The sequence below is a fragment of the Bison bison genome, unplaced genomic scaffold (assembly GCF_000754665.1).
Source record: "Bison bison bison isolate TAMUID 2011002044 unplaced genomic scaffold, Bison_UMD1.0 scf7180017864383, whole genome shotgun sequence".
Classification (NCBI taxonomy): domain Eukaryota; kingdom Metazoa; phylum Chordata; class Mammalia; order Artiodactyla; family Bovidae; genus Bison; species Bison bison.
This window is the reverse complement of record NW_011494955.1, coordinates 4,435,638-4,455,120: the sequence shown is the minus strand read 5'-3', so window position 1 is coordinate 4,455,120 and position 19,483 is coordinate 4,435,638. Positions and strand designations below refer to the sequence as shown.

The 19,483-nt window shown below is 36.2% G+C and overlaps 1 protein-coding gene across 6 annotated transcripts in view; it reads right to left on the bottom strand.

Moving 5' to 3' along the window:
• Positions 1–54: 54 nt before the first annotated feature.
• Positions 55–19,483, bottom strand: part of ATF1 (activating transcription factor 1) — a 66,192-nt gene continuing 46,763 nt past the window's right edge. For 5 of the 6 annotated variants that reach the window (XM_010857816.1, XM_010857820.1, XM_010857817.1 and 2 more), the window contains exons 5-8: positions 10,182–10,312; positions 6,611–6,793; positions 6,365–6,524; positions 1,083–1,585 (exon numbers count right to left, since the gene is read on the bottom strand). In XM_010857816.1, the coding sequence (XP_010856118.1) occupies positions 1,441–1,585; positions 6,365–6,524; positions 6,611–6,793; positions 10,182–10,312 (619 nt within the window). In that variant the 3' untranslated portion in view covers positions 1,083–1,440. Of the gene's footprint in view, positions 1,586–6,364; positions 6,525–6,610; positions 6,794–10,181; positions 10,313–19,483 lie in introns of all 6 variants that reach the window. The other variant, XM_010857821.1, reaches the window with a different exon arrangement.

Genomic DNA, 19,483 nt, shown 5'->3' with positions numbered 1-19,483 from the left:
AGGAATGCACTATAGTTAGTATAATTAACAAAATGGTTATCAGGAAGCTTGTCATTCATATATCAAGCAATGTATTTTATATTCAGCAAACTTAATTTTATCAAATGTCCTTTAATTTCATACACAACAATATGATACATATTGTATAAGAAGCGCACAATAGTTTTGCAGTACAATTTTAAAGTGTATACAAGTTGGAATACAGAGGTTGAACACTGGTGTGCTGACAGCATTTCTTGACTTTGGATAAACTGCATACAAAACTTACAATTCAAATATTAGCCAATCTGGAAACTTTGCTTCCCATAATATAAAAATGATACTTTGAGATGCAAAATATTTTTTACTAACAAACTATATAAACATTTAAAATAATCATTAAAAACTTAACTTTAGAATTTATAAAGATTAGCTATAAAAATATATTGGCAGTCACTTTTCTTATAAATGTACCATTCACTACATTACAAAATAGTCTCTAACATAAAATTGCCTTAGTAACTGTATTTAGAATCTGATAAACCTTACATTAAACTGATTATAAAATCCTCTTGGAAAACTTTGGTATGCATCTTCAGAAGGTTTTCAAAATACTCTATCTTAAGGGCCTGTAAACATTCCATTCTATTAAAGCACAACAGAGTAAGTAAGGTATATTCAACTGCATACAGAATATAGAATCAAAAAACAATTTATTAAATATTGGTAGAAAATCACCATTCCCAGAGTAACCAAAAAACTATTTAAAAGTATCAAACTTTTAAACAATTCTTTTTCCTTTCTGATAAAAAATGTTACAAAATCACCATACTCCATTCATGTACCTTAGATGTCTTTTAGGACAAGGCCTCAAAAATTGTTAACCTAGTCTCAAAACCCCTCCTGAGTCCAACGAAGACTTTTAAAAACCCATTTGAGACCTGACAATGGAACAAGTATATATAATCAAGATACATAATTTATATATTTAGTTATGTATTAGCTTTTCTTTTCTATTTGCAATGTAGAATTTATTGGCAGAAACAGAACACACACACACAATTGAAGAAAGATAAATTTTAGGAAACAGAAATGCAAACCTGTAACGGTAAACTGATTTATTTGTAAAGATTTGATTTACCAAATTTCATCTTATCTACCATTTTTGGAATATTGGCAACTATTGTTATTTAGAAAATTTGAATTGGTGAAAGTTCATTTCAAATGTTTCTTGAGTATGTTTAATTTTTACAGAGCTTCCAGTTGTGCCAGTAACTTCCTTGAAGGTCTTTTTCCACTTTATCCTCTGTCACCAGATCTCTCATGTAAGGTATTTCTCTTTGAGTTGTAAAAACCTAAATAAAAAGCTTCATTTTTGACCTTTTAATTCATAAAACTCCACTAAAAAGAAATCCATCTAATTTTTACGCAAGTCCACAAAAATATTTTCTTTCTTAAGAATCAAACACTTTTATTAGAATAAAGATCCTTCAAAGTTTTTAACTCTTCTATTAGAGTTTTGTTTTGATTTTCCAGAACTGCGACTCGATTTTCCAGGCATTTCACATATTCTTTCTTCTTTCTGCGACATTCTCGAGCAGCTTCTCTAAATATAAGCATTAAAAACCAATGTTAGAAAAAAGTTCAAATTCTTTAAATGGTAAACGTGTGCTGTGTGTGTGCTAAATTGCTTCAGTAGTGTCTGACTCTGCCACTCTATGAAGTGCAGCCCGCCAGGCTCCTCTGTCCATGGAATTCTCCAGGCAAGAATACTGGAGTGGACTGCCATTCCCTTCTCCATGGGATCTTCCTGACCCAGGAATCGACCCGGCACGTATTATGTCTATTACATCTAACCTGCATTGGTAGGCAGCTCCTTTACCACTTGCACCACCTGGGAAGCCCAGGTGAAAAAAGTTAGAAAAAAGTTCACATTCTTTAAATGGTAAATGCACTTCAGTAATTTTCCCTGGTCATCCTTTTTTTCCCCTCATTAAAACAAAATTAGGGTATCATCTATATACAGTGAGTGCAGAATTCAATTTGCTATGGCAAATGCATGCATGTACCTATATAACCCACACATCCATCGAGTCAGACATGTTTACTGCCCCAGAAGTCCCCTCTTATCACCGGAGATGAAGTTTTTCCTATTCTATAACAGAATTTCCTTCAGACAACAGTTATCCAGAATGCACTCTTGTGTCTGGTCTCCTGTCACTCAGTGTATTTTTGAGGTTTATCCATACTCCACTGTATGGATATCATTACAATTTGTTTATCCATTCTGTTGAGCCATTTACTAGTTTTAGCTGCTACGCATGTCCTTGTGCCAGTCTCTGAGAACATATGTCCCATTTCTCTTGGATGAACACCAAGAAGTGAAACGTGTGGGTCCTCTGGTTAACTTTGGACATATAAATCCTCTAAACTCCAATTTTTAATTATAAACAATGTTTTGATACTCAGTTTTGTACATGTCCTGTTAGAATATATCTGTGGATTTTCATTGAAGTTTTATATACATATACAACAAGTAAAAAAGTATTTTGAATTTTTTTTTGAACTAAAAACTGAAGATATTATCTGCAACTTGCTTTTTTTGACACATACTATTTTAATGATGTCTCTATATTGGTACACAGTTCTTTGTCATGCAGGCATTTCATTGTTAATTTCACTTCCCTAACTACTAGTGAAACGGAACATTTTCAAAAGTTTAACAGTCTCCTATGGGTCTGCTCTTATTTGCCTGTTCATTCATACTTTTTGCCTATTTTACATTTAGAAATTACTATAAAGACACACAACCTAAGAACTCTCAATGAATTATACATACTAACCCATTATCTGTTTCTATATAATTTTCTAATCTACCACTTGATTTCTGATATTTTTATTTCTTATATGATAAATTCTCTTTTTTAGTCTTTTTCTTGGCTTAGATTAAAAACTACCATGCACTATATATTCCTAAATTTTATTTTCAAGAGTTTATTGCTTAATTTTCAGAGTTTGCTTTAATCCATCTGTAATTACTTCTGTATGTGGTATTAAATAGGAGTCCAATTTAATTTTCTTCTAGATGTGGAGTTGTGTATCATTTCAAAAACATATTCAACTTTTTTTCAGTTGGGTTGTACTTATTAATTCAGATGATCTTTATATTTTTTCAAAGAAATCTTTTTTTGGGGGGGCAGATATGTTGCTAATATCTTCTATAGATTTGAAGCTTATATTTTCACTTTCTTTTAATAAGTTACTGATTTTAATGAAGATTTATCAATCTTTCATGTTAATTTTTTATGTGTGTGTTATTTTAAGGAATCTTGCCTACACTTGAAACTATGAGATTATATATTTTCAACCTAAAAGTTCTTTAAAATTTCACCTTTCACATACTCTTTAATTCATCTGCTATGGTGTGAGGAAGAAATTTGAAATTTTTTCACATAAAGTAACTATCCTAGCATCATTTATTGGAGTCCCTCCTTCCCCCAATAATCTGCCCTACCAAGGTTTCATGTATTCACAGATGTGTTTCTGAGCTCTCTACTCTATTTCACTAGTGATTTTGTTTACCTCGATGCCAGTATCACATTATTTTAATTCACGGTTTAAACAAGATTTGATTATCTCCTCATCTTATTCTTGTCTGGAATATTTTGGCTGCTCTTGACCCTTTTTTTTACTCTTCTATAAATTTTAATATCAACTTGTCAAGTTCTTCAAACAACCTGTTTGGGTTTTGATTGGAACTGCATTGAATCTATGGATCAATTGGGGGGAAAAATAGTCATCTTTATAATACTGAGTTTCTGTATCTGTGGACATTGTATATTTCTCCATTTATTTATTAGATCTTCTTTAATGTCTCTAAAAAACAATATTTTCCGTAAGTGTCCTGGACATCTTTTGTTAGATTTATTCTCATATATTTCATTTATTGATAATATAAGTATCTTTTAAATAACTATTTACCAAACTCTTTATTGCTGATGTGAAGACGACAGTTGATCTTTGAAACTGATTTTATATCTAGTAACCTTATAAATTCATTACTTACAGTAATCCTTCTCTAAATCAAAATTTTTTTTTTTAAATCAGGCAATCATACAAAAAATAGTAACAGCTTTTATTTTCTTCATTTAAATCCTTGTAATATTCCCTCTTTTTTCCTGATTTACTAAACTGGCAAGGATTTCTAGTATACTGTTGAAGAGAACTGGTTCTTTTTCATTTCTAGAGAGTTTGCAGATTATTCTCCTGGATATTCTAAGCAAATGAATGTATCTTTGTTAAAATTAAAATAGCAGTTTTACTTTTCTTCTCCAATTTTTATCATTTTTATAGTCTCTTGATCTTTGATGATTTTCAATGACATCCTTTTCTAAATATGAAAAACATGCTTCTTTCCATCTCTCTTATTAGATAACTGAAGACTTCACAACACTCATTCTGTTGTCTGCTCTTTCTGCTGACTCTTGCTTCTAAAAGGCTGTGTGGTATTATTCCTCAAGACTCTGGACCCTAAAACCTGGACCCATGAATTTAAATCCTACCTCTTATCACTTACTGGGCAGTGTAACCTTGGTCAAGTAACTAGACTTCTCTAGGCCTCAGTTTCCTCAAGAAAATGGAAATAATTTTTTGTGAAAATGGTCTAAGGGCTTGGCATATATAACGGAGGCCTAATTCTTCGGGTATTCTGATTTTTCAACTTATATTTGTTAGAATTCAATGTGTAGGAATTCTTTAGAGCCTGTGTTGAGGTTGCTCTCTCCAAGCAACCGGGGGCCCTATGAACCCTCACCCGTTATTTCTCTATTTTTTTGGACTGCACTGGACCTCTGTTGCTGTGCGCGGGGCTATTCTCTAGTTGTGGCACGTGGGCTTCTCACTGTGGCGGTTTCTCTTGTTGCAGAAGACAGCTATAGGGCGCACAGGCTCAGTGGCATATGGATCTTAGTTCCTGGACCAGGGGACTGAATCAGTGTCCCCTGCAGTGGCAGGCAGATTCTTAGCCACCAGACTATCAGGGAAGTCCCGATACCCATTTTTTAAGTTACAGTTCTCAGCTTATGGGTGTAGATCTCCTTGGGTCTTGACCTCAAGGAAGAAAATCTTTGGTCCAGTTCTCCAAGCTGGAGTCCCTACGCTCTGTCCCTGGTCCCCTCTGCATACGAAAGCTATGCCAATTACAAAGATCTGAACTTATCCCCAGGAATATATAGCAGCTGCTTCAGTGCTTATTAACATCATGGTCCTGTGCTTCTGGTTCATTTCTAACCTCAACAGATCTCTTTCTGCATGCTCATCCAATCATGTAGAAGAATGGTTTTTATATTTCATCAAGCTTTTAAAAATATTATGCAGTTGAAGTTACATTGTCAGAAAGAGAAGTCTCACTCTAGTAATTTTTAACAAGTCTTCTGGGTTTCCTAGGTACACAATCATATCATCAGCAAAGAAATAGGATTCTTTTCTAATATTTACATGACTTATTTCATTTACTTGTCTTACTGTATTTGTTGGAACCTCCAAAACAACAGATGGTCTCTGCTTTGTTTCCAATTTTATTTACAGTGATAATTGCTCCCTTTTATTTTTAGTAAAACATTTTATCTTGAAGTAACTAAGTGTATCCATCTGCTCCTTTATGGTAATTTTTATTGCTCTAGAAAATTATCCTTTTATTCTGATTTTCTTACTCAAGAGGATCTGAAAATAGAACTTTATTAAAATTTTAAAAATTTGTTGTAATCTGTAGCTATTTACCCTTTTTTGTTTCTAATATAGTTTATTGGTATCTTTTTTCTTCTCCCCTGAACACACTGCAAAAAGCTATCCATTAGATTATTTTTCTCAAAGAATTAGTTTTAATACCAGATGTACATGAGATGCAAACAGCGTTGTTTAAAATATATAGTAAATGAAAGGTAATGTTTCTGGGGGTTAAATGACTACTACATTTTCACGATCAAAATTCATTTTTAAGAACTATTCTGTATCCATAAGTATACTAGGTATTATGGCAGAAACCTAGTAATTCTTCCCTATTCTTACTCTAGTCAACAAACAGCAAGCAGCAAATTATTATTTTCACTTAACTTTGTCAACCCAACAAGAACAATACTGTTTAAAAAGTTTTTCTTAAGAGTGCTATTTGAAGAACACAACAGAAATGGAAGAGCTCTAGGTCACATATTAATAAGAGACTGTGTAAAGGGACTCACTGAGCTGCTAGAAACATACAAGACAGATTAACAATTAAAATAGAACTGATACAAACTCTTCTCATTTCTAACATATAATCTCAGTTAAAATCTTTCTGAGATTTATAAACACGCATCACCCATTCTGATAGTATAATTTTACTACTTACCTGTTTTTCATCAACCTTATTTCTCTTTTCAGTTGGGGGTCATCTGTCTTGGATGTCTGAGATGTAAGGGTCACGGGAGATGTCATCACCACGGTCTGTGGTAGTGAAGTAGCTGAAGGTGTAGTACGGATCTGATATGTCTGCATATCTCCTGACGCAGCTGTGTGGTCCAAAGAATGAGTTAAAATTCATACGTACCTTTCAAAGTACTCTGGATGCTTTCCATAGATACTTAAGCATACTTACTTTGTACAACAACCTGGTTGCTGGGCACAAGTATTTGTTGTCCATCAGAAGTCTGTGCGTACTGGAGAATTGTTGTACCTTGCTGAGTACTGCCTGAATTTGTCATGGTTAATGTCTGAAGGCCCTGTACTCCATCTGTGCCTGGACTGGCCAGCTGTAAGGCTCCATTTGGGGCAATGGCAACTTTAACCAAAGAGAAAACATAGCTAATGTAAGGCTATACAACATACTTACTACAAAGGACTGGTAAACAAAACAATCGCTTTTTATTAAAACAGGTTTAAATGCAATTTCACTTGATGACTGTTGGTTACTTTTGTTGAGCTCCATGTAAAAGAAGGAAAATTTGGCATTTCTTGATAAAATTTTGTATTTCAGATAAAAGTTTGCACTAATCTTAAATTTAGTCTTAAATTATACAATAACTGGTCATTTTGGGCTCTATGGAGCACTACATGCTAATTGTTAATGTTGTCACAGCAGTTCTGGGGCATGAGAAGGGGATACCACTGACAACTAACTTTTAAAGCAAAAGTAAGTAGAAGGAAAGAGTAACACAGTCTGTAATTTTTATTTAAAAGCATTAGAAAGATTTTATCTTAAAATTTTTTGACTAGGTAAGTGTGCCTATGGAATTCAGAAAGGATAAAAGGTTACGTAATGAAAAAATAAATCTTCACAGGCTTTCTCAGCTCCACTCTCCAGTGGTGACACTGTTTCTAGTTATCCTCAGCCTTTCCCTACTGCCACACCACAAATACTCCCACATAATTTATAAAATGACTTCAGAAGAAAAGACATTAAAGTTTTTCAGATGTAGAGATTTGTTTTAAATTTACAGTAGCAATTACTTTCATCTCTTTCCCTGTAACAGACACTACATACACACATGCTGCTGCTGCTGCTGCTGAGTCGCTTCAGTCGTGTCCGACCCTGTGCGACCCCATAGACGGCAGCCCACCAGGCTCCCCCGTCCCTGGGATTCTCCAGGCAAGAACACTGGAGTGGGTTGCATTTCCTTCTCCAAAGCATGAAGGTGAAAAGTGAAAGTGAAGTAGCTCAGTCCTGTCCGACTCTTCGTGACCCCATGGACTGCAACCTACTGGGCTCCTCTGTCCACGCGATTTTCCAGGCAAGAGTACTGGAGTGGGGTGCCATCGCCTTCTCCGACATACATACATAAATATATATAAAAAGGAAAAGTCTGGCCTTCCCTGGTGGTCCAGTGGTTAAGAATCTGCCTTGCAAGGCAGGGGACACAGGTTCAATCCCTGGTCTGGGAAGATCCCATAAGCCACAGGGCAACTGCGCTGGCCTGCCCCAGAGCCCATGCTCCATAATAAGAGAAGCTGCCACAGTCAGAAGACTATGCACTACAACCAGAGGGCAGCCCCTGCTTTCCACAGCTAGAGAAAGGCTGCACGCAGCAATGAAGACCCAGTGAGCCGATAAATAAAAAACAAAATATATTAAAAAAAAAGTAAAAGGCCCATTATCCCTATTTATTCCACTTGCCATTTCCTACCACTCTCTTGAGGTAACCATTATTTTTGGTGCACATCCTTCCTGGCATCTCCCTATGCTCATATAGACTGATATATAATATCAAAATACAGGGACTTCCCTGACGGTCCAGTGGTTAAGAACTGCCTTGCAATGCAGCGGACAGAGGTACCCTGCATTCGTTCATCCCCTGTCGGGGAACTAGGATCCCACATGCTGCAGAACAACCAGGCCTGTGTGCTGCAACGACTGAGCCCGTGGCCACAACTAGGGAGTCCGTGCACCACAACTAAGACCCGATGCATTTATCTATTCACACACATTATAGATACATGTCCTCTGATTTATGCAAATGTATACACTAATACAGAAGTGTTTTCATTTTTGCAATATATCTTCCTGTACTTGATTAACATATGTATTTACCTGGTTGAATTTACTCTCTATCTGTACTATTCAGTATAGTGGCCATGGGCCACATATGGCTATTTAAATTAATTAAAATAAAAAATTCAGTTCCTCAGTCTCACCAGGTGCTCAGTAGTCACACAGCTTAGGAGCTACTGTACTGAACAATGCAGATATAGAACATCTGCATCACCAAGGAAGTTCTGCTGCATCAAACTGCCCTTAATACAACATGTACTGTTCTGTACTTGGATTGTAACATATGAAATACTGGCCTAAGTTTCTATATAGTTTTCATAATAGTAAACCATGTATCATAACTTTTGCTAATACGCTGTCGTAAATATTTTTGGAAATAATAATACATGTATGATTAAAAAAATTCAGTTTTGTTTAAAATGAAAAGTGAACCTCCCAACTGCTTCTAAGCTCTGCTCCTAAGTTTCCTTCCTTGCAACCACTTTTCCCAGTTTGTGTTCTCAAAAATATTCTATATATATTCTTAAACTACATGTTCATAACACATTTTACTGAAAGCCTACTACGTGCCAGACCCAATATGCCAAGGTTATAGTTGTGAACAAGACAAAGTTCTCTCCCTCAAGGAACTATATTCATAAATCAAATAAGCTAATCTATAATTATATATATTCTATAATTAAACAAATATACTTTAAAGCATTTACATGTAATTATATTGGAAAAGTACCTAAGAAAATAAAGGGTGGAGCAATATATTTTAGCCACAGTGGTCTCTCTGAGGAGGTGACACTTAAGCAGAGCAAGAGTGAGGATGTAAGCCATGTGAGGATCTGGGTCAAGAACGTGCAGGTGGTAGGGATGACACCTCCAAAGATCCTGAGGCAGAAATGAGCTTCATGTGTTTAAGCAGCAGCAAGAAAGTCTGTGTGGCCAAATGGCATCAAGTGGCAGGAGATGAGACCAGAGTAGGCAAAGCCAGATCCTGAATGCAGGACGTGTAGGACTTATTCTAAATGTGTCAGAAAGCCACTGGAAGATTTTGAGCTAAAGTGGTGTAATCTAATAAGACATTTAAAAGAAACTGCTTTGGCTGCAATATTGAAAACTATCAGAGCAAGAATGGGAAGCAAGATAACTAATCGGATACTGCAGTAGTTCAGATGACAGTATAAACCCAGGTGGTAGAGATGGTGAGAGGTGGTTAGAATAGGACAGCTGTTTTGTGGCAAGAGCCAATTAGACTTAAAGAACAGGGCTTATGAGAGAAGGGAGAGGTTATTTACAAATGGGACAACGCAAATGAATTTCTTGGGGGTGATGAAGTATCTTGATTGTGGTGGTGCTTAGGCAACTCCATCTGTCAAAACTCACAGACTTACCCCCAAAATAAGTATGTAAGCTATGTATCACTAGCAAGCTGTGTGACTTTAGGGATAGTAATTGTCTAACTCTCTAACCTCAGTTCCCTCATAAATTGGTAACCGCCCACCTTACAAAATTGTTGTAGGGAATAAATGAGATAATGCTAAAAAAGAACTCTGCATTATTTCTGGCTCAAAATGTTACTTATTATCCTTTAATACTCATCACTATTAAAGCATGACAGTCTATACCAGCTTCTTCACCCAGGAAGGTTATTTTCTGTGTCTGTCAGGTGGGAAATGCCTCTGGTACGTACTGTACTGTCCGGTGCTGGTCTGATAGATGGGAGTTGGAACAGACATAGAAGTGACAGCAGAGACTCCAGGGTTTTCTCCGTCTCCTTTTCTTCCCCGTATATCTTCAGAAGATAGGTCTTTCAAAATCTTTCTGTGAAAAATAGAACTCTATTATTAATGTTGGTAATGAGGACAACTTTACAAAAAGAAATTACTAAACCTCTTTCAATTTCAGGTTAAAAATACAGTGATCTAGGAGACACCTAGAGTTGGACACGACTGAAGCGACTTAGCAGCAGCAGTAAACACCTAAACTGTGGTGTCAAGGAATCATTTGTTTAGCACATACTATTTTTTTTATCTCAAGCTAGGGATAGTGAAAGACAAGGAAGCCTGGTGTGTGCTGCAGTTCATGGGGCTGCAAAGCAGCAGACATGACTTAGTGACTAAACAACAAGACGTTGTTTAGCAGGCTGGTTACATTTTAGTTTATGATGACCTGAAAAGAGACAATGAACAAATACCCACAGAGTGCCTTTTCAACAACAAGGCCCTTGCAGAGGTAGAAAAGGTCTCTTTATAGGAGAGGTGGCTCCACTGTGAGTACAAGGTGCTATTCATTTTCTAAACAGTGTCAGTTACCTTTATTTAAAAAGATCAAATTGGGGACTTTCCTGGCGGCCCAATGGTCAAGAACCCACACTTCCACTGCAGAGGGCACGGGTTTGATTCCTGGTCTGGGAACTAAGATCCTACATGCTGCATGGTGCAGTGATCAATCAATAGATTAAACTTATTTTTTCAACCTTCAACTCTATAAAGGAAGAGAAACCTATAGTTCTCAGAAAGAAACAAGAAGATTAAAAATACTACTCTAAGACTGGTGGTTGCCAAGGTGGAAGGGGATGAACTGGGAGTTTGGGGTTAGTGAATTCAAACTGGTAATATTTAGAATGGATAAACAATACCCTACTGCATAACACAGGGCACTACAGTCGATATCTGGTGATAAACCATGTGTAAAAAAATGTATATATGTGTGTATAAATTAGGGGGATAGAGTCCATTTTCCTAACTTTGATGGAAATTATAAAAAAAATACTATAAAAACAGAGTACCTTGTGATAAATAAAATTCATTATTTAACAAGAAGTATACTTGACTCCACAAAAATAAGGCAAAAATAAGGGAATGGAAAAAGATGCCTTGCTGAAAAGAAAGGTCTTCCAAAACACAGCTGGGGATGGAAGGAGCATTATTTGTTTCTGAGAAGAAAAGAAAAAAGAAATTTTTACTCAAGAATTCCACGTTTGTTGGAGAAAAATTAGAAAACCTTAACTACTTGTGCAAAAACAGTAACAAAAAAGAATCACAAAGAAAAACAAAATAACCCTTAGCATTAAAAGAGATCTTTCATGTTACCTATGCTAAAATTCCAGTCCATTCAGGAATTCTCTAACATTACTAACAGCTTCTATTTATAAGAATAAGGCATCCACAATTTCACAAAGCAAACTATTCAATTATTGGATGGCTAGAGCTCATCCTTGTTTAGATTCAAAGCTAATTCCACCCAGTGAAACCAGAGAAAGTTAAACTTTATACCCTAATCCTATATCCATGCCCTAGCTTTGCAGTATCTGACAACTGCTTCAGGTGTTCTTCATTGGCGGCCAGATAACTTCAGATCCTTCAGATGTTCTCTTATCACATGTTGAAGATCCTTTCCCAGCTTGGTCCCCTTAACCTGGACAGTCTTCCCAGCAAGAACTACAAGTGTAGAGTACACTAGCAGAAGTTCCACAGTGGAGAACAAAGGACGTGGCGGTCCTGTGAACTCTGTGTTAGCCATCTGCAGAACCGCCACTGTGCTTCCCAAACCTGCTATGTACCAGAATCATCTGGAGAGGCTTATTGAATCCAGACTCCCAAATGGCGCCTCTGATGATTTGAGTGAGCTGGTCAGGACAGAGCTCGAGAATACATTTAACAAACTGCCTGCATGGTCCTAAGCAGCCAACCTTGCCTGAAGAGGTGGAATGCTGTGCCCATTTCTTTTTCAGTTTTAAGTTACGAAAGATTTTGAGCACAGAAAGTACAGAAGGGCTTCCCTGGTGGCTCAGTGGTAAAGAATCTGCTGGCCAATGCAGGAGCCACTGTTCAATCCCTGGTTCCTTGAAGATCCCACACGCTGTGCAGCAATTAAGTCTGTGCCACAACTACTAAGCCTGTGCTCTAGAGCCAGAGAACTACAACTCCTGAGCGCGTGCACCCTACAGCCCGTGCTCAGCAACGAGAGAAGCCACCACAATGAGAAGCCTGCACGCCACAGCTAGAGAGTAGCTCAAGAGCAGCTCACCTCAACGAGAGAAAAGTTGTGCAAGACCCAGCTCAGCAAAAAAAAAGGATAGAAGGTAAAACACCTATGTACCGTATACCAGGAATCAACTGATTGCCATTTTGCCATGTTTGCTTCAGATACCTCATTTTAACAGGAATTAAGTTACATATACACCAAAATGTCACCACCAATTCCTTTCCCTTTTCCCTCTCAATGAGTGCCATTATCTAAATTGTTATTTATCATTCCCGCATATATTACTTTATTTTTACTATATTTTGAGATACTATTTGCCATTGTCTTACATTCTTCCTCATCCTCCTTATTCAACCTTGGAGCATCTTAAAGAGCCGTCTTTTGGACTTCTCCATCTACATTCTTTCCAATGAGCTCATCTGTCCCAAAGGCTTGAATACCTTGTGTACACTGATGACCCCTCAAAATGGTATTTTCTCAGCTTCTCTCCTGAACTCGAAACTCACATATCCAATTGTCTATTGAATGCTTCCATTCAATAGGCACCTCAAACTTAATACCTCCAAATCTAGTATCAGATATCCTACCCCTGGCAGTCTTACCCATGTCAGTAAATATCAACTCTTCTTTTCAAAAATTTTGGAGTTGTCTTCTTTCTCACAACCTTTATCCAATTCATAAACAAATCTCATTGTCTCTATCTTGAAAATATATTCAGAATCTTACCCATCCTAATCACCTCCACTATGGTTCCCCAAGTCCATGCCACCAGCTCCTCCTGACCGAACAACAGCCTCTAGCAGGTTCTCCTTGCTACAGCCTGCTCTCCACACAACAACCAGTCATCTTTTTAAAATGTCAGTGAGATCAAATCACTCATGTGCAAAATGGTTCCCTACCAGAATAAATGACATGGTTGACAAGGTTTGTCCCTGTGACTTCTTCCCTTTATAGTCACCATCCAGCCATCTTGCTACAAAATTATCAATTTTACTGATTCCACACCCCCTACCCCCGCAAAGAACCACCTTTCAGTTATATTATCTCTGTTTGTTTTCTCTTTAAGTTCACAGGTTTCTGCTCTCCCACACCCCCACGTGCGCCACTTTGTCTTGCAGGATGTTAGTTCCCCAACCAGGAACTGAACCCTCCAGCAGTGGAAGCATGGAGTCCTAAGCAACAGACTGCCAGGGAATTCCCTGATTTCTGCTCTTAATCTCTATTATTTTGTTTCTCCTGCTTGTTTTAAGCTTATTTTGTTTTTCCCCTAGTTTCTTAAAGTGAAAGCTGAGACCGTTGATTTGAGACCTTCCTTCCTATAAAGTGTTTTTAATAAGGTAAATTTCCGTCTATTTCCTATTGATTTGTTATTTCCTACAGAGTTTGGTATTTTGTATTTTTATCTTTCATTAAGTTCAATGTTTTCTAATTTCCCTTAAGATTTTCTGTTTGGTCCACAGATTATTTCTAAGTGTGTTAATTTCTGTATGGAGATTTCCTGTTATCTTTCCTTTATTGGCTTTAGTCTAATTCAAGTATGAGTAAAGAACTCTGTGTAATTTCAATTTTTCTAAATTTGTTAAGGTTTGTTATGATCCAGGACGTGGTCTTTCTTGGTGGATATTCTTTGTGCACGTAGGTGAAGTGTTCTAACAATGCCAATTAGATCCAACTGGTTGATGGTATTGTTCAGTTCTATAATCTTGCTTATTTTCTGCTGTAACTTCTGTTGGATACTAAGATAGATGTACACAAATTTTCAACTATAACTGTGGATTTATATTGCTTTTCAGTTCTGTAAGTTTTTGATACATGTATTCTGAAGCTCTGTTGTTAAGTGCATACATATTTAAGGTTGTTATATCTTCTTGGTGAACTGATTTTCTCTTTATCTCTGATAAATTTTTTTGCTCTGAAGTCTATTTTGTATGATACTAATACATCCACTTTATTTTTGTTTTCATTATGTTATTTCTCTTGGTTATATGTATAGCAATAGTAGTAGTGGTTTATAAGGTAAATATGTTCAGTATTTTGAAGAACTGCCAGCTTGTTTCCACAGACACTGTCCCCCTTACCAACATTTGTTATGCTTTGTTTGGGATTTTTTAAGCATCCTACTAGGTTTGAAGTGGTATCTCATTACTTTGATTTGCATTTACCTAATGATGAGGCAGAAGGAGAAGGGGATGCCAGAGGATGAGATGGCTGGATGGCATCACTGACTCGATGGACGTTGAGTCTGAGTGAACTCTGAGAGTTTGTGATGTACAGGGAGGCCTGGCGTGCTGCAATTCATGGGGTCGCAAAGAGTCAGACACGACTGAGCGACTGCACTGAACTGAATGACAAATCATGCTAAACAATTTTTTACATGCTTATTGGCCATTTGTATTTCTTCTCTGGATATTCTAGTCTTTTCCTCATGTTTTAACTGGGTTATTTAACAATATTCAGTCTTCCAGTTGATGAACATGTAATGTCTTTTCAGGTAAGATTTTTTAAAATTCCTCTCAATGAAGTTTTATAGTTTTCAATATGCAAGTATTAATATTATATACATCTGTTAAATTTACTTGACTGGTCAAAAAGTTCATTTAGGCTTTTCCATATGGAAAAAACCCAAACAAACTTTTTGGCTGATCTGATATATAATTTGGATTTATAAATTTAATTTCAAGTATTTTATACAGTTTATGTTGTTATGAGTAGGACTGTTTTCTTAATTTCATTTCTGGATTGTTTATTGCTAATGTAGAGAAATACAATTCATTTTGTATCCTGCAATCCTGCTGAACTTATTATTTCTACTTTAGTGGATCCTTTGGGATTTTCTATATACGTAATCACTGTCATCTGCAAACTTTTATTTCTTCCTTTCCAGTATGCTTTTTATTTAATTTTCTTAACTGCCTGAGAGTAGAAGTAATGAGACATTCACAGCCTTGTCTTGTGCCTGCTCTTAGGAGGAGAAAATATTCAATCTTTCTCCATTAAATATGTCAGCTACAGGCTTTTGTAGATACTCATCATCAAGTTGAGGAAATTCCCATCTATTTGTCTGATGAGGATTTTTATCATTAAAGGGCACTGCGTGTGTGCCTGGTCATTCAGCCGGACTGCAGCCTGCCAGGCTCTTCTCTCCCTGGGATTCTCTAGGCAAGAACACTAGAGTAGGTTGTCATTCCCTCCTCCAGGAAATCTTCCCGACCCAAGGATCAAACCTGTGTCTCTTGCATCTCCTGAATTGGCAGGCAGATTCCTTAGTGCTAAGTCATTGGGGAAGCCCTTTAACCCCGATTTCATCAAATGCTTTTTGTGTCTGTTGAGATGACTATACGTTTTTTGGTTTTATCCTACAAATATGATTTATTACATTAATTGACTTTCAGATGTTAAACCAATTTTCCATTCTTGGAATAAATCCTACTCAAGTATGGTATATAATACCTTCTATTTGTTAATTTGATTTACTAGTATTTTGTTGAAGATTTTTGTGTCTGTATTCACAAGGAATACTGGTATACAGTTTTATAATCTCTTTTAACTAGTGAGTTTAAGTCATGTGCTCTTTTTTTTTTTTTTTGGCCACACCACAGGGCATGTGGAACCTCCCTGCTCATGGATGGAACCCATGCCTCCTGTAGTGGAAGTGCAGTCTTTTTTAACATTGGTTTTTATTATAGAGTGTAGTTGCTTTACAGTGTTGTATTAATTTCTGCTGTACAGCAAAGTGAATCAGTTATACATACATATATATCCCCTCTTTTTAAATGTCCTTTCTGTTTAGGTCACCACAGAGCATTAAGTTGAGTCCCCTGTGCTACATACAGCAGGTTCTCATTAATTTATCTATTTTATACACAATAGTGTATATATGTCGATCCCAATCTCCCAATTCATCCCATTCACCCATCTTGGTATCTGTAAATTTTTTCTCTACATCTGTGTCACTATTTCTGCTTTGCAAATAAGTTCACCTGTACCATTTTCCTAGATTCCAAATATAAACAATATTATACAGTATCTGTTTTTCTCTTTCTGACTCACCTCACTCTGTATGGCAGAGTCTAGGTCTATCTATGTCTCTGCAAATGGCACTATTTTGTTCCTTTTATGGCTGAGTAATATTCCATTGTGTATATGGACCATATCTTCTCTTATCCATTCCTCTGTTGATGGACATTTAGGTTGGAAAGTGCAGAGTCTTAACCACTGGCGCACCAGGGAAGTCCCATGCTCTCTTAATATAATTATTGATACTGGTGGAACTAACATTTTATTATTTGCTTTTTTAAAAAATTCTTCTGCATTTGAGTTAAGAGTTTTAAAAACTCTATTTTAATTTACCTATTGTGTATTTGACTAAATCTCTTCGTATAGTTTCTTTAGTAGTTGCTCTGGTGTTACAATACAGATGACAAGTCTACTTAGTCAATGTATTACCACTTGAAGTGAACCTTAGAAACCTTACTACCATATTAAATCCCTACCTTATCCCATTTATCTTGTAAGTTGTCTTATATATTACCTCTGCATATACTGAAAGCCCCATCAGTGTCATTTTTCAACTGTCAAATATATTTCAACTATCAAACTATTCACAGAAGAACGGTCTATTTGCCCAAATCTTGCTATTCCAAGTTTCTTTTGGTCTTAATAACTTAGTAGCTATTTTAGAGCAACTCTACTGTTAATGATTTCTCTTAGTTTTCTTTTATCTGAGAATACTTAGTTCAACTCCATTTCCTAGGGTTATTTTTCAAGACACAGAATTCTGGATTAACAGTTCTTTTCTTTCAGCACTTTAAAAATGCTATTCATTTCTTCTAACCTGCAGTTTTGGTGAGAAATCTAGAGTCTTTCACAGCATTCCCTTATAAGTGGTATGTCATATAAGTGATTGCTCACAATATGTGTTTATTTCATAGCTATGTGATTATGGTATGTCTGGGCAGAGGTTTCTTTGTGTTTTATCCTGTTTAAGATTTGCCAAGTTTTCTGAATCTGTAGGTTTCACTGAACTTGGGCACATTTCAGTCATTATTTCAAAAACTATTTTTTCTGCAACATACTTTTTTTCTGTTCTATGACTCGCATGACACAATGTTAAATCTTTGGGTACTGTTTCTCCAGTCCCTGAGACTTAATTTTTCTGATCTCTATTCTTCAGACTGGATGCTCTCCATTGAACTATCTTTAAGTTGAGTAACTTCTTATCTCTGTTCTCCTATTGAATCCATCCAGTGAGGTTTTTTTTCTGTTAACTGTATTTCTCAGCTATAGAATTTCTATTTTGTTCTCTTTATATCTATTTTTTTTGCTGAGAGTTTCTATCTTTCCATTCATTTCAAGAGAATCTACCCTTACTTGTTAGTCAGAACATTGCAGTAATAGCTCCTTTAAAGTCCTTGTCATATAATTCCAGTATCTTATCTTGTTCATCTAGGAGATGATGGCATTTGCTGATAGTCTTTCCTTACAAGTTAAGATTCTTCCAGGTTCTTTGTATGCCAAGTAATGGACATTTTCAATATTATGACACCTGACTCTTAAATCCTGCAGAGAATTTTTGATATTCTTCTTTTAGCAGGCTATCAACCTGGTTGTGTCTAAGCCACAAGTCCTGATTGGCCTTCTGTGCATTGTAGTTCCAACATCCGTTTCCGTTTTCAAAGACTCTGCAGTGCTCTTCAGATTTGACCCTGTGTGCACCATGTAGTGGCCAGTTTGGAACTTGACCTATGATCTGCCGTATGTATAGTTCAGTTCTCAAAGTCTATGTATGCTAGGAAAGTCCATTTTTATTCTTTACTTGCTAAAAATATGAGTAGGTGCTGAATTTTATTAAGTACTTTTTCTGCATTTGAGTTGATTATATATTGTTTCTTTTGATTCTCACTTATGATGGTTTATTTCCTCGTATGTTTGATTTCTGACTGTAAATCCATATTTGGTTGACTTTTGATAAATTCAGAAAACTTAACTTGGGGAAGCTTTGTTTCAGATGTTCTAGCTTCTTGTAGGGTTCTCAGCTTAATACAAAAATCTTGGGTTCATGGTCCCTTCCTGCAGAAGTAATGGGTATACCTTGGCTTTCATGCTTGCTTGCTTCTGCTTCCCATTCTGGTTTCAGCTAATGTACATGGCTTTATATTTATTGGAGTAGGGTTAGAAGACATTTCTATTATTTCCTATAAATGCACAATTCATTAGTAAGTATTTTATCTAGGAGCTAACTGTTTTGTGCTGAGAGAGCCCTATTTGAAAAGTAAACATTTTACCCATATTCCTTTGGTCATTATGTCTAACAGTCTAAAAGTAATTAATACAAGACTCTGGAAGACCATTCCAGTCTTATATGTTTCTGTCTGGTATATTTTTTACATTTCATTTTAAACTACTCAAATTAATCATTATTAGTATTATTCTAAAAAGTCAATGGTATCTTAATGTCTTGGTTCACCATTCTTATATTCACATTCCTTTTGTTTCATTTCATTTTATTCTTCCTGACATGTACCCTTTAGTAATTTCTTGTATCAGCTTCAAATGATTTTAACTTCACCATTATTTCTGAGTGATTGTTCAGGTGGATGTGTAATTTCCGGCCAACTGATATGCTCTCTTGTCATTTAAAGATTTTAGTCCATTGTCTTCTAATACTACACTTCAAAAATCTGTTGTCTGCCTAATGGTCACATCTTTTCTCTTTGGAAGCTTTCTTCCAAAGATCTTATTTTTATTGCTTCATAAGATATATCTAGGTGTAAGTTTATATTAATTTATCTGGTTGGGACATTGTTTTCTAAAGCTGAGAAATTCCTTTCATACTGGATTACTCTTTTTTGAAGCCACACAGTATGGCATGTGGGATCTTAGATCCCTGATGAGGGATCAAACCCCCGCCACCTGCATAGAGGCATGGAGTCTTAATCATTAGACCACCAGAGAAGTCCCTGGATTACTTTTTTTTAGTTTCAGATTACGAGCTCCTTTTAGTAG